We start from the raw sequence: 23,497 nt of genomic DNA on the forward strand, positions 1-23,497 counted from the left end.
TGTTTGAGTTGGATTAAAAGGTATATTCAGTGATTTCACTTAATTCAAATATCACTTTTTTTTCCTTTTTTTTTGATAATCCTCCCTACTATAGTGTGTGCTGACCATATACTTAGTTCCTCCCTATCCCCAGTGGATGAGAAAGCCTAAATCCAATCAGGATAGAGGGGGCCTTCCTCCAATCAGGATCGAGCGGGCGGGCCTTGGTGCGCATGCTGTTGGCCTGTTGCGTTGGCCACTGTAGAGCGTGGTCCGGGGCGGACCCGTTTTTTTCCAAATCACTTAATTTAACATGTTTAGTGTGGAAGTTTTCCATCGTCAAAGTAACTTCACTGCCGCAGTTTTTCCACTAGCCTTTGAAGAATCACCCGGTTGTGAAGGTATACCTCCATTTCACGATCGTCTCCCATTAAAATAACGTGGTCGCTTTTCCTAGTGTCGGGTAATATAATATTCCACAAGCGCCGTTGATAACGACAGAGAAACACAGCGACCCGTATGGCGCACCGCCAATAGGATTGCATTGAGACTCTTATTTCCCAGCAGTCCTGAGACGCGAGCGTCAGTGGTTTTGTTTTGGTCATGTGATCTAAACGTGTGACGTATCCCAGTGTGTCTTGGAAGTTATCAAAGTTGGCGAATAAAACGAATCGGGTTCGGCATGGAAAGAGGTCTTTATCAATTAGTACGGGAAAGTCGGGTTCAGCAGTCAAATTAAAAGTAGGCAGGTATATTAAAAAAACTATATATATATATATATATATATTAGGGCTGTCAAATGATTAAAATTTAAATCGGATTAATCACAGCTTCAAAATGAATTAATTAAGCAATATTACACGAGAGGGTGTGGTTTAATTTGATTATTGCCACGACAATGATGCAGTCAGGAATGAGACATAGTCGAGTTCCGCAAGCATCACTGCAATATCGAGTGTAATATTGCAATTATACAACAGTTACCCTTAAAACTAAAAGTGTGGGTGGGTGTGTGTGTGTGTGTGTGTGGGGAAGTCTTCTGTTTTGCTTGGCCTTCTGCCCCCTCCCCCCCACACACACACACCCTAGCAGACAGTGACAGTTTATCGCTTTTCCGCACAAAATAATGAAGATCTCATAAAAAAGAAGAAAAAATATGGCCACCGCAATGAAAGCCAAGTGCAAGGTGTAAAAATCAAATTAAATGACCTCTCACCCCGGCGTTTATTGATGGCTTTTAATGGCAGCAGGTGTTGTCACCAGGGATATTTGACAAGGCGTAAATCAACTCACAATTACTGGCAGTGGACAAGCGTTGCTGCAAACTTGAGGTGTGTGTGTGTGGGGGGGTGGGGGGGGGGGGGGGTGTCAAGATTTGGAACTCCTGAAAAGGTTTTTTTTATTTTTTTACCACCAGACACTTCTTCATCTCCCACCCCGCCCCCTATCTTGTCTGTGATATAAGCTGTACCAGTCGCTGATCCAGCCCACTATGCCACTACCAAGGTCATTTCTTGGCAGACAAACTACGCCTGGCTTTATAACACCACAAGGCCTTGAACCAATATGTGTGTGTGTGTGTGTGTGTGTGTGTGTGTGTGTGTCTCCACCCCCCCCTCCCCTCCTTCATGCTGACCTAACAGACCAGCAAATCATTATGCTTAATTGACCCAGGATGAAATGTAGTGTGAAATTTCTGCCCGCAGGGTTTTCCAGTCACATAAATGAATTACTCAACATTCATTTAAGACGCACACACGTAAACACACACACATACGCACGCGCGCACACACACACGCCTACCTCATGGAAGCGCATGGTTCACCGTCGCTCGCCAACAGTTCAAGTGGCTCATCTGCTGCCACTTGAAAGCTGTAAAACACTCGGTGTGATGCGAGGTGATTTTTAGCCCCGGCGCAAACAAACGCGACTGTGAACACGACGCACGTATACCTAACATGGCCAGCCACACACACACATGCATGCAGGTAAACAAACACACTGCAAATGATCATGGATCATGGAAAAGCTTCGGCGCATCAGTTTATTCATGCAACATCGCATTGCAAATGCTCTGCGTTTTACATGAGTTAATTTGGCCTGCAATGACTGCAATGACGATTCATACTAACATTTAGGGACGTCCCAATCACTTTTCAAAACTCCCGATCCGGTTCCGATCATTTGATTTGGAGTATCTGCGGATACCGATTCACAATAGTACAACATCCAAAATCACAGACCATATCCAGTTTAATATCATGATATGGATATAATATTGATACTATAGGTATGTCCCGATCACGTTATTTTTCTCCTGATCCGATTCCGATCATTTGAAAACGATGCGATCGGCCCCCGATTTCCGATCACGTGATCGGATCGGGACAACCCTACTAACATTCAATAAAAGTATACTCTCATCATCACATTTCAACATCAGGAAAGCCTTTGCATGAAAACCTACGTAGTTTGCCACAACATAAATCCAACGCAGATTAACATTAATCCTGTACGTTACACACACTTGTAGTAAAGAGCTGTTCATCTGGTCTCTCATTCTACCTTTCCAGTTCCTCTCTCTCTAACAGAGATGGTTTAACAGTTTTAATGAAGAGCTCAATGATGAAATGTTTATTTTTGGGCCATAGCACAAAGCATCACAAAAGAGACGAGTGGGCCTGCTGAACGTTTTACTTGCACAGGTAAAAATTAGCATCATGGCTTACTAGGAGGAACAAAATGCAAGGAGGGTCAGTAGACCCAGAACTCATGGCAAAAGCACTGATCGTCTCAGAATAGAGTTAGCCTACTATAAACTGATTTCCTGTCTAGAACAGTTTGTTGAGAGGTGGGGACATGAGAACCTCTTGTGTAGCATTGAGCATTTTTAATATTATTGTGAGTACCCAAAGCATGTCATTTTGTAATGTAATGTCCTGAAGAATATGTGAGTGTACACAAAAGTTAAATATAGGCTTCGTTAAAGGACTCTCTCTCTCTCTCTCTCTCTCTCTCTCTCTCTCTCTCTCTCTCTCTCTATCACACGCACGCACGCACGCACAGAGAGAGAACACTCATACATACTCACTCACACATGTCCAGATATTATGGGATGTTGTAATACGGCGGTGAGATGGGTTGTACAGTGGAGCGTGGGGGACCGGGGGGTGCATCTCCCCTGCTCTCCATTCCTCATCCACAGTGTGTGAGCCTCTCCGGTGACCCCCGGCTGTGTGAGTTTGATAGATGCGCCACATCTGCCCTCCTGAACCACCGAGACTCTGTCTGGGAGAGCGAGAGAGAGAGAGAGCCCCCTCCTCTCTCTCTCCGCCCGGAAAGTAATGGCCACTGTTCTACACCACTGGCACATGTGCACACGCACACACTTATACACTCAGAGCAGTGGTTTTCAACCAGTGGTCCGGGGACCACCAGTGGTCCTTGGGGGGGGTTCCAGGTGGTCTTGAGTGTAAAATGAAACCAAATACGGGTCCATTTGGTTTCATTTTACACTCTCAATAGTTACATTATTGTTAAACATCTGCTTTCCTTATAGTTTAAAAGAAGTCTACATAATTAGAGAATGTAGAAGAATTGTTATTTTGATCGTCTGCCAAATTGTGTGCAAAAATATTCTTTAGTGTTGGGTCTGAGAGGCTGAATCTCATCAGATGGTGGTCCGTAACTCAGATGCAGAATAAATAATGGGCCTTGATATGAAAAGATGATAACTTACGTAGAGGAACGCATAGTGGAAGTAAAACCCATGCACACACGTTTACACACACTTTGGCTTCCCAAGTTCCCATACATTCTACTTTATGTTAGGTACGTACCTATGTATGTACAGTATGTATGTATGCATACATTTATCTCCTCACAATAATTGTCCTCGCACCACTTGTATGTAGTGGTGGAAAGTCACTAAGTACATTTACTATAAATACAATTTTGAGGTATTTGTACTTTACTTGAATATGTCAAATATTCCAATTGTAACCAATTCAGCCCTATACACATTTTGGCCATTTGAAATTTGCCGATCTACAAATTTGCCGAAATACACATTTTTGTATACAGTTGAAAACTTGAAATCAGACATTTTGCCTTATTGAGTACTTTTTGACGCCAATACTTTTGTGCTTTTCCTCGAGTATACATTTAGAATTCTGGAATTTTACTTAGAGTATTTCTACATTGCATTATTGATACTTTTACTTATAGGTATATTCAGTGATTTAACTTAATTAAAATATCATTTTATTTTGTATATATAATCCTCCCTACTATAAGGTGTGCTGACCATATAAGGAGTTCCTCCCTGTCCCCATGACACCCTGAGCGCACAGGACGGAGTTCTCCGTCCTTTCAATTAGTAACGCCCAGCGCCATCAAAAAGACGGAGATTATTGATATCAAAACCGATCGCAGGCTGGGAGCGTCTGTTGCGCAACACTCAATGTTATTTTCCGGTGGGACGTCATCGAAAATGTTCCCCCCCTTTTTGCCGATGAGATCGAAAATCTTAAAACTATACTAATAACTAATATACTAAATAACTCTTGATTTAAATCATTCCGTCCAATTCTAAGAAAGAAATTGTGTTAGACGGCCCACCGCGGTCGCGTTAGAATTAATCATACCTCCCGTTGTTGCCGATGGCCTCGAGAGTGTTTTGGCTACACCAAGCTACTTCAGCCACATCCGGGATAACATCCGGTCCTGTTGCTAAATGTGCTCCGCTGATATAAATCGCTGGGCGCTATGATTTAATGGATTAAATAACCCTGGGTGTTCGGTGTGTTAACCCCTGGGGTCAAAAAACCTTGGGTTTCGTTTTTGGCTAGGGTTAGCCAGCCTTCATCCAATCAGGATGAGAGGGGCCTTCCTCCAATCATGATTGAGTGGGGGCGTGCCTTGGTACGCATGCTGTTGGCCTGTTGCGCGTGTCCCCCCACTGTAGAGCGTGTGCACGTGCACATCTTGTTACCGTGGCGGACCGGGCGGTTTTCCAAATCACTGAATGCTCCTTTAAGTAAAACATTTGAGTACACTTTGTCCACTCATGCTTGTATGCAGAGCAGAACAGATATCCGTCCGTACTCTTACTCCACGGCTTGCAAACATAAAGGTGTCAGGAGGAGCATGGATAGATTACAGTAGTCGTCCACCGCAGATGAAACATTGTAGTTTCACGACATCCCCCCCCAACCCCCCCTCCCTCCACGCCTCCGCAGTGTCCCGGGCCCAGTGTTATCCATGTACGCGTTGACGTTTCCACTAGATGTTTCATTATGTACCTTTCAGCGGGGCGCTTCGTGTAATACACCAATGTAACGTCATTAACGTCTGTATACCAGCACCCATCACGCTCGCACGCTCAACGTTAAGGTCTTCATTGGGGCGTAGTAATCGTCGCCTCGTGTTTTTGAAGTGCGTTCTTAAACGCGAGGCTCGATTTGGCACTAAACGAACAAATGTGTCCCGGTCGGCTCCAGCGTATAAAGGACGGAAAGAAGGGACGGAGAGAATGGCGTCCGTGGTGGTCCAGGGAAAGGAAAGGAAACGTGTGCACGGCTGTCAGTCGCTCAGAGAGGCAGTCATGCAGGTGGAGCCTGCTATACCTGTTCATCTCCCACATAATTAATGTGTACAAGAAGCTGCTAATTGCACTTTTCACAAATGATTTATGGGTTTTCGGGGGAAAAGGGGGGTGGGGGGGATTGGGGTGTGTGTGTGTGTACACACACACTAGTGAGCGAGTACAGCTGTGTGAGGAGACATGATTGATGAAGAGATTGTAGATCCCCTGTCAGTATGGAGAGATGGAACCCCAGTAGGACTAGAGGGACATATTAACACACACACGCACGCGCAAAGGTGGTCAGTCCCCTATAAATGTGCTGGTCAGTGGTACATGGATGGAACAGCCGTTGTTTTTTGACTCCGCTCATCTCTCTTGAACATTCCCTCTCAAACCTCTCTCTCTCTCTCTCTCTCTCTCTCTCTCTCTCTCTCTCTCTCTCTCTCTCTCTGTCTCTCTGTCTCTCTCTGTCTCTCGCTCTGTCCCTCACACATAATGATTAATGACATTTGATAGGTTTTGTCTTCTGTCTCTCTCTACACTGTACCTGTCAATTAAGGCAGAAACACCTGGGGGGGGGGGGGTAACTAATGTGCACGAGAATGCTACGCACACATGTCCTTATGGTGGTGCCGGCACACGGCAGAATAACCTAACTGGTAGTCTTCAAGAGACAAAGAAATAAACCAATGTTTTGGCAGGGACATAACTCAGATTAGAGCCACGTTTGTCTTGTGATTGGTTGTATGACTATCTCAGCCTAGCGGTTTCTGATTGTTATCAGATTATTTAATCTCCGTTATCAAGACCATGAAATGGAGCCAGTGTGGACATTTCCTACATGTCGATGTTGTTGTCTTGTCAGCCATTGTCCCGACGTCATGTTTGGCGTCTTGTCCGACTTCTAACCCTGACCCTAACCCCAGTCTTAACCGGCCACGCAAGTAAACATGAAGCCAAGTTCTTGTTTAGCGCCGTTTCGCGCCGTCATTTCACTTTCCGCGATTCCCAGTCGCCTACTCGCGGTAGGTATAGGCGAGTATGTGGAAATGTCCATATTGCCTCCATTGCATGGTCCTGATGAGAACATACTGGTGATTATTGGTTGATACCATTTGAAGCAGGTGCTCAGGCACCATCTTTATGTGTGTGACTGTCATTGTGTTCTGTATAACCTGTAGAAGGTATCTTTACCTTCTACAGTTACCTGCCGAAACGCTGGTCCCTCAATAACATCACACTTTGGCTACCGGTGTCTACGGCCACCTTCTTGTCTCTCGAATACTTTTTTTAAGGAAATATAACTATGAACAAAAAATAAAAACATCTGTCTACTTACTCCACCTCCAGATAAAAGCACCAAAGAGTATATAAGTAACGACCAAAGAGTAAGAAGCCATAACACTCTGGAGTCTGGACTTAGCCTCCAGCCTTAGCCAGCACTGCAGCAGTGACTCACATACAGTAAATCCTTCCTTCCGCTCTTTAATAACCATTTTAATCATACAAACTGTTTATTTATACCTCTTTCTATCCCTTTTCCCCTTGCCCTCTCTCTCTCTCCCCATAGCTTTTAGAATATGACAAGGAGCTGTCGGTGTTCAAGGAGCGGCTGTATGAGCTGGAGATCTCATTCCCGCCCAGGTATGGAACGGTGTCCGCCCACGCACACACACACACGTACACACACACACGGACGGACGCACACACATACACACACACACACACACACACACACACACACACACCCTGGACCTGAATGGAAACAAGACTGCAAGGACTTTTTTTCTGTGATATCTTTTTAGATTAAGTGTATGACTGACACTGTACTCTGTACTGTTTACATTTCTGACTAATAAAGTATTGAATCAATCAATCAAAAACATGCACGACAGACAGACAGACAGACAGACAAGTTTCTATCAACCACAGCATGTGATTTGTAGTAACATAATATTTGATTTGTCTTGATTTGGCTGTTTTTTTGTGTCCATACCTCAAGAGACCTGCTAGTATGGCCAATTTTAACTTGATTGTTAGATATAGTGTTCTACTAATAATTCTGTTCAAGAGCTGTGGTTTGCTGTGTGGTTCAGGGGGTCGAGTGGCCGGTACAGAGTCCGGATGGGAACCACAAGGTTTCCAGTTGAATCACGCGCCCTGCCCCCAGAGTTGGGTGTTGAAGTGTCCTTGTTTATCTGCTATTTTTGAATAGCGCTAAATGCCAAAAATATATATAAAATTACTTTCTTGCGTTTTAATTTGTTTGGAACTGGCCTCATATATACTCCATTGTACGATGAATAGTGAAAACAGCTTATCTAAAAGCTCAACTCATTGTTGCGTTTATAGATGTGCTATTTGGGAAAACTAAAATTGTGGAAATTTCCGCCTATATTTTGCCCAAAAAATAAGGACACCAATTTGAAAGTGTTTAAATGCGTGCGTGGCACCAGTCAAATACAAAAGCACACCGGAGGTATTATAATGTTACATCATGACTGAATGCCATGATTTCTTGGCCCACGTCGCGCGACATAATGTTTTATATCATTCAGTCTGATCTCAATGACCGGTCAAATAACACAAAGGCTCATTATCACAGCTGGTGGTAAAAGAGCAGCAGGATTTGTTGGTTGTCGGATGTTTGGTATGATTGGACGCAATCCCAAACTGTGTGTGTGTGTGTGTGTGTGAGACGTGTGTATGTGTGTGGCCCGCATTGATATTCATTGCTAGTGCAACGTGGGGGAGAAATTGCAGCATGCATGCAGGCGGGCTCGGCTCTGCTCTCCTCTTCCTCAAACAAATGCATTTGCAATTAGCCCTTTTCAGCAGAGAGGGAGGGCAAACACACGGCCTGCGTGGAAATATGTTTCGGGAGCAGCGCGTTAATGGCGCTTGACCTTTGCCGCCGGTTGTGACTCAATCAGTGCAGATAATGAAACGCTGTAATCAAACAATAATTACTTGATAAACTGCTCCAGTGGCAGGCGCAGGGCAGCGGGGGACTTCAGTATGTGTGTGTGTGTGTGTGTGTGTGTGTGTGTTTTACTTGTGTGAGAGTTTGAGATTAAGCTATCACATGGGTTTGTACGAGTGCATGCGCATACATATGTACCTGAATATTGGCGTGTATGTATGCATGCATCCATGTTTCTGTGCCCGTCTCCCGTCTTGTCTCGTGTTTGGAGGATGCGTACGTGGTGTGATGTGTGCCCATAGTACAATGTTGAGTGTTCATTTATCCATTTGTGACATAATTATTTACACAACATTCGATGTTTAAAAATGAGGGATAGGATAGGATAGTGTGTGCACGGTAAAATCTTCACTGTTGTGTCAAATGAAGTGTGTGTGTGTGTGTGTGTGTGTGTGTGTGTGTGTGTGTGTGTCAGTGTCAGTCAAGGGTTCCGCCAGTTCCTGCTTTTAAATGACTCCGTATCTTAATCACGGAGCCCATTTACATCACTTTGCATAAGTGACAGGTGGATTTATTGTCCCTCTTACACCGGCTGACTCTTTGCACCTTATCTATCCATATAATACTGAATCATCTCGTCCGCAAAGGGCGGGAATGGATGCTCCCGGTGTGGAAGGAATACAAAATGATTCTCACCCACTTGGACGAGATGATGAATCAAAGAGGTGCGACCTGGGGAACAGCGTATGAAATTTGATTTGATCTACTGTGTGTGTGCGCTACAAGCCCCATCATTGTCAGCCGTGAATGGGTAGCAATGGCCTAGTTAAACTTAAACAGCCCGCATCCTCCTCCCACTGTTCACACACACACGAGCGCGCACACACAGACATACACACACACACACACATGCATGCACGCACAACACTTACACACTCATCCCCCTCCCCCTGTCAAGTCTGCCTTGTGCACCATGAGCAATCAAGCCCTCAATGATTGTTCTCCGTCACATAGCTGACTCTGGACCAGCCCCTCGCCATCTGTGAGGTTATTACTCTTTTTAACGCAGGCCATCAGTGCTCTCCGTGTACACACGTGCACAGTCACATGCATGTGCACACACAAACACACACCTATACACAGACACACACACACGCACACACTGCTCCCTTTTGTCCAATCTATAAATCAATAGCAGTCACCAGCATTTAATTTGCAAGTTAATTTGATGTGTTGTCCAATAGAGGAGCAGGACGTTGTCACAACAACAGACAGGCAGCCAAGGATGAGCAGCATGGTGTTATATAAGACGCAACGATCTGCTGATGTGTAATACACGTTTAAAGTCCTCCGAGGTGAATCAGTGCATCTCTCCTTGATTCTCACCCTGACCACATGAACCCTGGCATCCTCAAATATTCTGGGCATGTCATCATATAGGTGAACGTTTGACAATAAACTGCTGGTCCACAAAGCGCGACACATGGTGAGCTTGCTTAGTTAGCGGCTAATTGTATGTATAGATTTAGTGTATATAGGGGGAAAAGGACGAGGCCAAGTACAGATCCATGAGAAACCCCGGTCAACAAAGTATATGGTGGTTCATGCATGTGGTTTAACCCATTCTGGACGGGAACCCCTTTTGGTGTTGTAAGGATTATGTTATACTTTAGCTATTGAAAAATAGCAGATCTACAAGCTCGTAGCACTACGAGCTTGTAGATCTGCTAATTTTGAAAAATCTTGAAAATGTGTGCAAATCATTGAATATATATTCATTCACAGTGAACATTTTTAACTCAAACGTTTGTTTCTGCCATGGGAGGGTCCCTGGAACAACATATTTTGAGATTGGGGTCCGCGGCCAATTACATATAATTCTGGGGGTCCTTGACATGAAATAGTTTGAGAACGACTGACATAGAAACATAGTGATTTTTTTTTTTAACTGTCTAATTTAGGAATAACGACTTTTTTTTAGAATCGTCCTCGGGTCTAAATGGGGTAATAGGTTTCCATTTTCTCTGGGGTTTGCTGTTCAGGTGGATGCAATAAAGCAGTTGAAGCATTGGTAGAAAGAGGCGTGTGATGTGTTTGTGTGGCGAGAGAGAGACACGGATGGGGGGGGGAAAGCCCGGGTTTCAGGTTTGGGAAGTACAGCCGCTTCTGTCTTCCCCCTGCAGTGAACACATATGTGCATACATGTATACATTTGTTCCCCCTTGCGCCGTCTTTGCGTTCAAAGAATGTCCTACAAGCTGTAAATTCACATCGCTTTCCTTCAAGACATCGTCCGTCAAAGTTGGCTGTGACATGTCTAAGCACTCGGGCACCGGGGTGTGGAATTTGGCCATGCCCCGTCACAGTTGGACTTGGAGCCAGTCGGCTGCCGTGCGCTGATAGGCCGCGGGGCGACCACTAAACACGCTCACACACACACACACACACAGGAGGAGTTTTATAGTATGGGAGAGTCTATTAATCAGAAACTGGTCATTTACTGGCATATAGCTGCTCCATCATGGTTTATCCAAAAGCAACATCAAGCTCTTATGTGATACTTAGAGCAGCCATTAGGTCATTATATCCTTTGCATATATGGCTGCAGCAGGTCCGCTGGGCTGGGAATAACGCTACGGCATGCCGTGCATTACGGTACTTTTGATTTCATATCAGAAATAACACAACTACGGTAATATCCCCCTAAAACATACTAAGAGACGGTAGTAACTTATTCATATATTGTGATTGATTTAGGGGAAAAGCTTTTAGTAGTGCTCTGATCTGATTTCTTGACTCTCGTTCTTCTTTTGTTGGGAGATCGATGCAACAATTGAATCGGGGGCCGCGGCTTGGCGAGGGAAATGCAGTGGACAATGAGGGTGGGGGACGCTAGAGCAATGTATTCCCTCTTTAACCTGGTTACTGGGAACGGGCTTTGAGGGAGATTTTGAGCGACGCGCGGCCCAGCTATAGCGGCACAACTTCATCAAGCGTACAACTCATAAGTTCACCGAAGAGGGGAAAGGGGGGGGAAGCATAGGGAGATGCTGGAAGAGGAACGGAAAAAAGGTGCTCCGGTCCCGTGCACCCACTGTTGGAAAACATAACCAAATGGACCTGTTGCATTTGTACACTCTCTGGAAGTTACAAATGGATAAGTTGACGCTGGAGGGCTTTACTCATGTGTCAGAGTTAAATTGACACTCGTGATTTCACGATGCGTTTCTCAAGCCGCGACGCAAAGGGAGGCGAAGCAGAGATTGGAGAAGGCTCTGTTACAGTCTCCACAGCGTGTGTCCTGCTAGCAGGCAGCACTCAGTTGGATCTTAACCATTTTCACTTTAATCCTGCTGTTGGCAGCATAAACCGGCAAATTCCTACCATTCCGGCACTCTGCTGTGTATCCAAAACAGATAAATAATTGCATGTAGACAGCAATACGCTAAAGTCATCACCGTGCTAACAGAAACAAAAAATAGAAACCTTATTCATGAAAGATCCAAAAAGAATGATGTTGTTTTGGATGGATATCCATGAGCAGGTGGACTGTTGTTTTCTTTTCAGTCCCCCCCCCCCCCCTGTGTGTATTTATCTGTGACTGTGTATGTGTATTTGAGCAGAGAGAAAGATGGGAGCACACGGCTCCAGTTCCATGTGTCTGTTTGCCAAGTCTAGACTTTGTAAAAACGGAGGAGAGAGGAGAGAGTCCCGAGGTGGTCAGAGGGTGAAACGAAACTGAGATAGGAGTGAAAGTGATGAAAGAGTTGTCTCTTCACCGTCTGGTGTTTGACGGGAAGCCAGAGGCTGCCACCTCGGGACCAACCTTTAGCAAGTTAGCATACATTTTCCAAAGGTGGCGGGTCTATGAGGATGGGCGGAAGAGTGACTTCCCCTCTGGGAAAATGCCACAACATTCACACGTCCAGTGTTCTAGGAGGGCAGGGAGGGAGGGAGGGAGGTAGGTAGGGGTAGAGAAAATAATCTTTAGGAAAAAGATTGTGTCAGGCGGAATGACTGCATACTTTGAAAGACAGGAAAATAGCATTTGGTCAGATGTCTCAAATGGCTAGGTGCCAATTTATCAATTTGCACAATAAATCTTGAGAACTAATACCTGCTGGCTGGCTCTGAAGGCCGATGCTGCAACATCGAAACTACACAACTTGAGTTGCAAATTGTTGAGGTTAATTTATATGTTGACTGTTACACAAAACATTTAAAACACATCAACAATACCACAACACTTTTTGCTATCTGTAGACCAAGTGGTTCCCAAACTTTTTCATGTCAATGAAAAAAAAATGACCCCCATTAGAAAAGATATGCCAGGGAATTTTTACAGCTCTAGCAGTGATTTTCAACTATTTTTGAAGGACCCCCCCAGTTTGATATGCAACAGGCTATGGACCCCCATTTAATGGCATTTCTATCTCTGATACCCCAATTTATATTGTAAAATCAATGTTAATTTAACTCTGAGGCCCCCTTTCCACCGGTCATGGTTCCCAATGGGAACCGGTTCAGTTATTTTTGGTTCTTAGTCCAGCTCCAAAATTGGAACGTTAATTATGAAACCAACTATCATTTAGCTGGGGACCCCCTAGAACTCCCTTAAGGACCCTTGGGGGTCCCCGGACCCCACTTTGGGAACCACTGCTGTAGACGACTATTATCACATCATATATTCGACTGTATTCACATCATAAAAAAGTTTCACACGTTAACGCCGGCATGCAACAAAGGTCAAACAAAGAACACTTTTCTTTATTTGAGGGTCACAGGTAAGGTCACCCAGCACCGTAACACACAGACAACAGACAGAACCACAGACACGTTAGACATGCCCGTGTCAAGGACCGGACCAGTGAGAGTTGTAGACTTTCCTTTCCTGTGTACCATCTCCTTTCCTTTCCAGTGTACTATCTTCTTTCCTTTCCTTCCTTCCTTTCCTGTGTACCATCTTCTTTCCCGCAAAGAAGATATATTATATATTATTTTTTTAAAGATTTGTTTTTGACTCTTGTGCCTTTTATTGATAGTTATACAGTGAAGACGGACAGGAAAGAGAGAGAGAGAGAGAGAGAAGGGGAGAGACACGTATAGCAAAGGTCGTCATGAACACGTGACACGCTGTCAGGCCAGAGCCTATATGTGGCGGCATGCGCCTGGACAGCTAGGCCAGCGGGCGCCCCAAGCACTCGTTTCTACATCACTACGGGCAGCGCACCCCCCACGCCTCCGCCTCCCAGTTATTTTGCGTGTGTGTAGTAAACACACGCGCACACACACACACGCAACACAGTTTTGGTATGGAATGAAAATAATATAATAATTAGGCCTGCATCGCTTTGGCTAAAACACTGAATTATGAAAAGGACCGCAATGGGGAAAAAGCCTGCCGCTGGCTCCCATTTGTTGAAGAGAGATACATTTTCAAATGATAGTTATTATGCGTAATTACATCGCTTTGGCTAAAACGCTGAATCCCGCTGATAGGCTATGTACGGACATTCATAACTACAACCATTAATATAGCATATTGCATAGGATTGTACAAATTGTACAAATGGACACTGACGGGTCCATTTCGTTCCATTTGTACACTCAGAGTTAAATTAACATTGATTTTTTTTGCGGCTTTCGCCTTTATTTAATATTTTTTATAGAGCAACAGACAGTAGGCTGACAGCAAATGGGGGAGAGAGATGGGGGAGTGACATGCAGTAAAGGCCGTCGGGATCGGGAGTCGAGCCCGCGGCACACTGCCAGACTTGGGCTACCGGCCAAGGTGCCTGGACCGCTGAGCCACGGCCCAGGCCTAACATTGATTTTACAATATAAATTAGAGTCCCAGAGATAGAAATGCCAATAAATGGGGAACCGTAGCCTAATTCAGGTCAAACTGGGGGTCCTTGAAATTAAACTGGTTGAGAATCACTGCTGTTGCCGTAAAAGTCTTCTCTTATGGGGGGTCCTTGGGGGGCGGCGGGGGTCCTTGGGGGCGGCGGTGGTTCAGGGGTAGAGGGCCTGGATGGACAGTTCAAACCAGGGCTCCCCCAGAGTTACTGTCGAAGCAAGACACTGAACCCCTAATTGCTCCCGATGTGCTAGTTGGTGCCTTGCATGGTTTCCACTGCCATTGGTGTATGAATGTGTGTGTGAATGGGTGAATGTAAAGCGCCTTGGATAAAGGTGCTATATAAAATGCACCATTTATTTGGCGTATATTTTCTAGTATTTATTTTCTAACTTCCACTTTGCTTCTTTCCCTGCAACAACAATCAGTGCTGGAGTTTTGTGTATGAAGCATGAATGCTCGTTTTTTGTGGAATGCATCTCTGCATTTAATAATGGATCACACACACACACACACACACACACACACGCCATGCCACAGAATCAATTAACCTGGCCTTCAATATCCATACAGGCCGCAAGGAGTGTATTTTCCACGGAGTCAATTGTAGTGAATACAGCCTTCACTCCTTGAAGGGACACCCACTCACACTTCCACACGTTTCTGTGCCCGCCAGGCACACCAATGGGCATGTCAAAATGCTCAAAAATAGGATATACAGTACAGGCTCAGTTGATCTTGTGGATAGTTTTTTTCCCTATGAATACAGACTTGAGATTTTGACTGTGAACATTAGTGCGCCCAATTGGCCACATGTATAAATGTGACCGAATACAGTGGTTTGAGACACATGTAGGCCATCTTAATTTTTTGTAAGCTTTCATATGATGCAGGGGTCGGCAACCGGCGGCTCTAGAGCCGCATGCGGCTCTTGAGCACTCCCCTGGTGGCTCTCTGTAGCATTACAAAAAAATCGATGAAAATGTATAAATGTTTATTTTTTCACATTTTTATTTTTCATTTATGGTTTCTGTAGGAGGCAAAACGTGACAGAAACATTCTTAAGTTTCCCAATTTTGTAAAAATGTGTAGAATAAATATTAAGTTTCAATAATGTCAACTAAAATTCGCGTCATAGCATGCGACACACTCGCATGCTGCGCGCCTGACACTATTATAAACAAACCGGTGGGTGTGTGAGGCTGGTGCCTGCTACGCTATGGCTTCTACATCTACAGGGAGAAAAAGAAAGATAGCCGACGAAAACAGAGGATTTAACAATTCATGGACAGACGCTTATGCCTTCACAGCCAATGCAGAAGATGGATTGCCTGTATGCTTAATCTGCAGTATCCCATGACGCAACAGCAGCCTGTTTTACGCAATCGCAGTCCAAACGTGTATATAAACATTCCGATTTCAAATATAAGGTCCTCGCCACATGTGCCACGGGGGTTAGAAATTTGCTGGTACAGTGATTAGCATTGCTGCATCCCGCGTTGTTTAATAAAAAGCATTTTTATCCGAGCGCCCCGGCTACTTGTCTCAAACGGGGTTGGGAAATCCACAGTTGCACACCGGTTGGGGGCGCGTAGTTGAAAGCCAATGGCAAAATAACAGCTCGGATAAAAATGCTTTTTATTAAACAACGCGGGATGCAGAAATGCTAATCGCTGTACCAGCAACATTCTAACACCAGTGGCACACGTGGCGAGTACTTTATATTTGGAATCTGAATGTTTATGTACACGTTTACAATGTAAATGTAGCGATTGCATAAAACAGGCTGCAGTTGCCATGACGCACCATGGCTAAATCTGCAGTGACAAACTTATCAAACAATAAATAAAACGTGGCAAGCCGTTCACAGACGGTGACTACAGTATATGAAGGAGTCATATAGACGTTGTATTATCTCCCGTGTTGCAACGAAACTATAGCAGCAGCCAGCAGTGGTGGAGTTTAAAGCTGCGATGATTGCGATCCACTTCTTAAAAGTTATAGTTTGCTGACTTTGCTCCCTTCTGCTTTCTTCAGCTGTTCTGTGACTGCAACAGCCCTCTTTCTCTCATCCATGCAAACTTAGCATGCTTTCCCTGGAAATGTCTTTCAACGTTACTTTTTTATTGTTTGATAGTTTGTCACTGCAGATTAAGCATACAGGCAAATACCGATATTGTAAACCTCCCAAAACACGACACACTTGTGTGGAAAACATGGAATGCTCTTCCAGACAATTATGTGAACATGAAGAAACTCGCATTTGGAGTATTTGTGGAGTAACGTTGTGAGCAGATATTCTCAAACATGAACTACATTAAATCCAAATACCGCACACGCCTCACCGATGAGAGCCTGCGCAGTTGTGTGTGAAGATTAAAGTGACATTTTACGTGCCCAGTGTTGAGAAGCTCTCCAGCGATGTCCACACACAGAAATCACATTAAACGGGTAAGAACACAATGCAAAAAACATGGCATAATAATGGAGGGTGCGTTGACTGCGTTCGGAAATGCGCACCGGGAGCGCACTCGCCTATATTAGTTTGCATTGCACAGTGCGCTCAGTGCGCTATTTCCGAACGGGCCCGTAATGAAAGTTAAACCATAGCGCACTTTTTATTTTGATAGATAGGCTAATATCCACTTGCAGCCCTTTTGTCTTCATTATATAAGCATTTTATGGCTAAAAAAATGTTGCGGCTCCAGATAGATTTTGAATAATTTTTTTTGGTCGAAAATGGCTCATTCAACATCTTGGGTTGCCGACCCCTGATATGATGTATTGTATTGAAATTGGAAATTGGAACATAAGTAAAAACTTCTTCTTTAACATTCCAACTGTGTTAATGTGGCTAAAAATGAAAAAACGCAACAGAAAAAGACATCAAATGTATTTTGGTCAATATTGTGGAGTTCCATTAGCGCCGACTTGTGCCTGAAACCATTGGGACTGGTCACATTAATGTGAAGACCACTCGACTTGTGTCTGAAACCATTGGGACTGGTCACATTAATGTGAAGACCACTCGACTTGTGTCTGAAACCATTGGGACTGGTCACATTAATGTGAAGACCACTCGACTTGTGTCTGAAACCATTGGGACTGGTCACATTAATTTGAAGACCACTCGACTTGTGTCTGAAACCATTGGGACTGGTCACATTCATTTGAAGACCACTCGAGCACACAGGAAGCTGACGCTCATAGGAAGCTGCTCTCTGTGCCGTTAGAAGTGTGTGTGCAATAAAGACAATCCTCGGTCTGAGCAACACCACTGAGAGTGATGTCACCCTGTGTGTGTGTGTGTGTGTGTGTGTGTGTGTGTGTGTGTGTGTGTGTGTGTGTGTGTGTGTGTGTGTGTGTGTGTGTGTGTGTGTGTGTGTGTGTGTGTGTGTGTGTGTGTGTGTGTGTGTGTGTGTGTGTGTGTGTGTGTGTGTGTGTGTGTGGTATGAGTACATGCCAGCTCTATGCCACCACTGTATGTGGCGTTCTACACATGAGGAGACCTCTTGTTCTCCTCGCTGTTAGCGCTCACCCTGCACTGGAGCGGAGGAGGCGCGTGACTCCATTTATGGAGTACCACAGATGTCCTTTTAATGACGGCCGTTTTTTCGTCAAAGCACTGCATTGGAGAGCCACGTCGTCGTCCCGCTGTGACTGTGCCGGCGCGCTCGGCTCGGAGTGGGGGGGGGGGGGGGGGGGGTAATAACGCACCGAACAGCTGAAGGGAAACATTGTTTTACAGCCACAAGCGTATCCATCATCCTAACTGCTGGTGAGCCCATGGAAATGATGAGGGCCCATTGTGGCGGTAATAGCCGAAGATTGCACACTGCCATGTGTCTTTGCCTCTTTCCCTGAGATGACACTGGTGAGAAGGAGTGCTTTGTTAGATAAGACACCCTTGTGTGAAGAGAGGATTAAGTGGAATTCCTCTTGGGTCTCCATGTCTTCATTTAAACATGGCCACTGGCCAGAGGGTTTTGATTTGGTTTGTGCTTTTTGCCTTTATTCAGTCTGTTAACTTAACCCGGAGGCTGTGTTCAAAACGGACCACTCCTGCCAACTCGATCCGATACGGACGGACGGACGGACGGACGAAAACTTCGTTTCTAGAAGACAATCATCATACAAATAGAGTGCAGAGAGAAGTGTTATTTATCTCCAAGGGTGTGCAAAAGGCTAGCTATAGCCTTCAGCGGTGAACTAACGTTAACCTGTGGCATTCAATCTATTTGTATTCTACTGTACCAATGTTGTGCCTATGAGACCCCCCCAACCCTGCACGCCCAAGCAAACATTTAACTGTATATCGACAGCTCTTGGCTGATCTCTATGCATCAACGATGCATATGCGTGTATGCGCATTTATGCCTGCGTGTTCTTTCTCTTGCCGTGCATGCATACATGTACTGTCTGTATGTGCGTTCACACACGTGCGTGCACAACATGCCATTCTTGAGTGTTTTGCCAAGCCTCCCCTGACGACGGCAAACAAACAATTGCTGTGGAGGCAGCAAGTCGCTCGAAACTCGCCGTCAGTTCCTGACGTTTTGTTTCAGCCAATCCCAGTGCAGCGACAGCCGTGATTACCGCATCCCATGATCCTCTGGGGGACCCTTGACCTCCTGTCATTGATAACTGTGTGTAACTCTTATCTCAGGCTTCCTGCCCTGCCTATATTTCTAAGTTTATATTGCCCTCATCAAATACTGCGCCACTCAATAGGGCCACTGTTTGGCTTGTCACTTATTTGTTATTATGTAGAACAAGAAGGTAATAGCTTTTGGTCATGGAGATAGGAGAATGTGTCACAATGGGGACTTGGGTCAACAGTGAGGCAGTGTGGGATAGAGGTTAGCAGTCTGACCTGTTGCTGCGTCACGGGGTCAACTTTTAAATCACTTTTTAAAACGCATTACAGATAGGCAGGAAAAGGTCTGGAGTGCTGACTGCTGAGAAGTTCAAAGGTGCTCTATATTGTGGGGAAAGAAAAGATTTAAAAGGCTTTAATAACACATTGAGACCTGACTAAATCATACGTTTTCTCACCCTATAAGTTTTCTGGAAAAACGTATGTTGCTATATCAGTGGTTCTCAATCCCGTTAGGAATATAAACAATAGAAGTGCATGTTAAAACAGAACTACAACGTAATTACAGATTTTTTTTTATTCGCCACTCCTTTCCATGCCATACTAGAAGGCAGCATTCAGGAGAATTGCTTTTTTTACCTTAAGTCTCCTGAACTTGAACGCAGAATTTTGCGTTGAAAAAAAATTGTTTTTGAAATCCATGTCGTAGGCCTACACACCGCATCTCCACTAGCTAAAGAGTCCTGGGTTGCGCGCTGACTAGCCGATTTGCTATTTTCGTCCAAAAGTGTCCTCTTACGGGATTTCAGCCCCTGCCTCTCTATATAACACGTGCCTGTAAGCAGGCCCTACTATGATGCTGTGTTGGGCTCACCGTTCACCAGGGCAAGACAAACAAGCAGCACTGACAAGCCAGGGGAGCTGACAGTGGCCGGAACACGATGTGAGTGATGTGTCAGCAGCCAAGTCAAACATTAAACTCCAAACCAGGCGTGAATGAATGGGCTCTTGGTGGGTGCTATAGTATAGAAGAGTCCTATATGGAGCAGGGAGGGGGGGGTGTGGCAGAGATTAAAATAGGGTGCATTTTGCATCCCAAAATGTAGTTTATAGTTAAGGGACGCAATAAAACAATGACCTCTGCATCCACAGAATGCACTACTGTAGACCTACTGTTTTTTATTCTAGTTTATTTTGCTAGCTATAGTTATAATTTCTTTTTCTGTTTTCTACATGAATATAACCACATAACCATATAAAATGAAAGGAGGAGCGAGGTGAATTTAAGTGGGACTCATAAAATGTCCCTGGGACTCATCTAAAAGACCATCCCGGGACTCAATACATTGGAAACCTATTTACACCACTGATGCGGTGCCACTGGAATCATGGAATGGGTTGTCGCCCCACGGAAATTACTAAATATAATCCTGGTTTAATGGACAGACAAAGTTCATCCGATCAGTTCTGATCACTTATTATATTAACCCATTTAGGACTGAGGCTGATTCTAATATTCTGTATTAAAAAATGGTGGAAAAACTAATATTTATTCCAAAATGCCCAAAATGGTATGTTGCTATATATACTGTACTGTGCATCAAGAACCCCAAAGGGGGTTCCCGTCCTGAAGGGTAAAAAAAACCCCCACCTAGACTCTATTTTAACTTCTGTTCTGTTTATGTTGCACTTTGTGACTTTGGTGAAGAAAAGTGCTATACGAATGTACATGTAGCTATTAATATCATCATCGTCACTTCTATATCAGCCGGTTTGGAATGTAATTGAAGCGACAAGGTGTATGCATGTTTGCTTATGCATGTTCTGTGTGTGTTGCTAACATTGGAAGTAAGCCCCCCCCCACCCCACCCTCACCCCACTGCCACACAGGTGGACAATTGTTGCCATTATCAGGCCTGTCCATTAATTAGTGTAATTAGTCTTGCTGCGGGCAATAAGGGCCAGATAGGAGCTGACGGCCTCCAGCCCTCACGCCCACTCGGCCACGTTTACCTTCCGCGATAAGTTTGTGAGCTCGCTAATCGGACACATTAATCACTTTGGCCCCAGCGCGCCGCTCTGGCTGTTTGCCGTTGCATTAAGACTGTTATCTCTATTGGAGCCATTGGAGGGTGTGGTAATATTAAGAGGAGAAACAACCTGTATACCTTTACCTGAACATGTACAACCGCAGAATTGCCCTTTAATGGCCATTGTGGAGTGCTGTTAATCAGCTTTTACAATGGGCGATCCTGTCAACAGATATGACTGAATTGTGTGTGTGTGTGTGTGTGTGTGTGTGTGTGTGTGTGTGTGTGTGTGTGTGTGTGTGTGTGTGTGTGTGCACTCAAAGTGAGTTTCTTATCAGACTTGAGTTCATTGTCTGAAAGAGGTGAGATTGGGGGAACTAACCTGATTTCTCTGTTTTTTTCCTCTTTAACATCAAACTGACCCCAACCTTGTTAGTCAATAAAGCCATTACATTCTCACGTTGGGTTCTGTCTGTATGATGGGCGGGGCACCTCATCAATGGGCTCTTTAAGGAGCATGGGAACCGTCCCTTTGAGCCAGGGGAGCACATCCAGGCCACCCTGAAGACCCACCAAACCAACGGCACCCTGCTTGCTTTGAAGACTTTCCTCTTTTTCCCCCCCCTGACTTTCCATCCTCTGTCTGATCCCCTCTCTCTCTCTCTCTCTCTCTGTGTCACTCACTTTCTCTCTCTCTCGCTCGCTCTCCATATCTCGGTTTCACTTTCATTCTTCATCCTCTCCTTTATCCCTGGGATCACTTCTTCTTTGAGCTCTTTGATTAGCATACCAAAACCCCTTCCGCATTTCCCTCACTATGCCTTTAAGTGCCATTAATGCTAATTGGGGGCAGGGAACTTCTAAGTAGCTCCCTGCCCAGTCTATTTGTACACCTGGTGGGGGGGCTCTGCATGGGGGGACTGTGTGTGTGTGTGTGTGTGTGTGTGTGTGTGTGTGTGTGTGTGTGTGTGTGTGTGTGTGTGTGTGTGTGTGTGTGTGTGTGTGTGTGTGTGTGTGTGTGTGTGTGTGTGTGTGTGTGTGTGGGGCTTGTGTTTCTAGGTCTGCGGCCACCGTGGCCCATCTGTAACATCTCCTCTGGTTGCTGTCCCATTGATTTGTAGAGAAGTTGAACTGTTTACCATCACTATTTGACTAGTTAAGCCCCTGATGGTCTCTCACACACACACACACACACACACACACACACACACACGCACCCTCTCTCTCTCTCTCTCTCTCAATTTATTTTTTGTCGAGACTATCCTGTGACATGGCTACCATATTAGCAGAATGTGTGCGCAAACATGGCTTTGAATGTGCACAATTGAGTGAATCGAGTGCCTGCCTGTTTGTTGTTGTACATGTGTGTGTGTGTGTGGGGGGGGCTGATGGACCATTGTAATGGGTGTCCTAGCAGCAGCCTAGCATTGTGTCTCTAATCACACCCGGAGGCTGACGGCTAAAACAAGGACATGCTGTCTGTGGACAGATGGATGTCCCTGACGGACAGGCTGGAGGTCGGAGGTCGGGGCCAATACATCACCGCCGTGTCACGTTTTAGACTCGGCATCTACAGAAAGAGAGCATTTTAGGAACACTATATATATATATATAATTTATATATTTAATTTTTGGATGTCGCACAGGACCATAGGTCAAGACACTTACTTGCTTACTTAAGCAAAATTACACAAGAGGGCGCTCCGAAAGGCAGTGCAGAAATGCATTAATGACGATAAAGAACACCCTCGAGGGTAATATTGCAATTATGCATATAGTTACAAAAAAATGTTTTATTTTTTTAATGACAGATGTAGCCACTACGACCACATATCTCCCAAGAAACCGAGGTGAATCTTTAAATTCAAGTCTGAACGCACCTTTACAGGTCCATTTGGTTACATTTACATTTTTCTCAAGACACTTTGACTGTGTAGCTGGATCAGGAGTATATGGCCTTTTGTTTGGGTACAGTTTGATATGAAAACAGGGGCTACAACAATCAGACAATTACCCAATGTACACTCCGCTGGCACAAAGTCCAATTAAGCTATCGGGAGGTGGGGGTGGGGGTGGGGGGGTCTTGGCAACTGTGATGAATAGAATGCAGAGTTTCTGTGTTTATTTTATCGTTAGGAATATCACCGCGTGCCGGAGCGAAGATGGAGGCACGTTGTGTCGTGTGCTACGCTACGGTTAGCACGCGTGGCAACTGGAGGAGCAAATTGGATCAGGGTATTACTGTATGTGAAGCCCCGGCACACGTTACCCTGATGAGCGCCGACAAACAAATTGGATTGGTGGGCGTGTAAATCTGATGCAGTTTGATGAGCCGGAGGGGCAAATTGAATTCTCAACAATGTAAATCTGTATCGGCTCGATGGCTCCCATGGCGGGCTCATGTGCCCCCCGCGCCGCTTAAATCATGCGATTGTTCCCTGCTGTTTCCCAGATACAATCTCTCTTGGCCATTTGCCGCGACACCTAATCTCTTTTTGATGATGGTGTAAGAGATGTGGCT

The 23,497-nt window shown here is 44.9% G+C and overlaps 1 protein-coding gene across 1 annotated transcript in view; it reads left to right on the forward strand.

Moving 5' to 3' along the window:
* Window positions 1-23,497, forward strand: part of inpp5a (inositol polyphosphate-5-phosphatase A) — a 206,581-nt gene that overhangs the window by 168,298 nt on the left and 14,786 nt on the right. Inside the window, 1 exon segment of the mRNA XM_083774951.1 lies at window positions 7,137-7,210. Within this exon segment, the coding sequence (XP_083631077.1) occupies window positions 7,137-7,210 (74 nt within the window).

Source organism: Protomyctophum parallelum, assembly GCF_964188405.1.
Source record: "Protomyctophum parallelum genome assembly, chromosome: 10".
Taxonomy (NCBI): domain Eukaryota; kingdom Metazoa; phylum Chordata; class Actinopteri; order Myctophiformes; family Myctophidae; genus Protomyctophum; species Protomyctophum parallelum.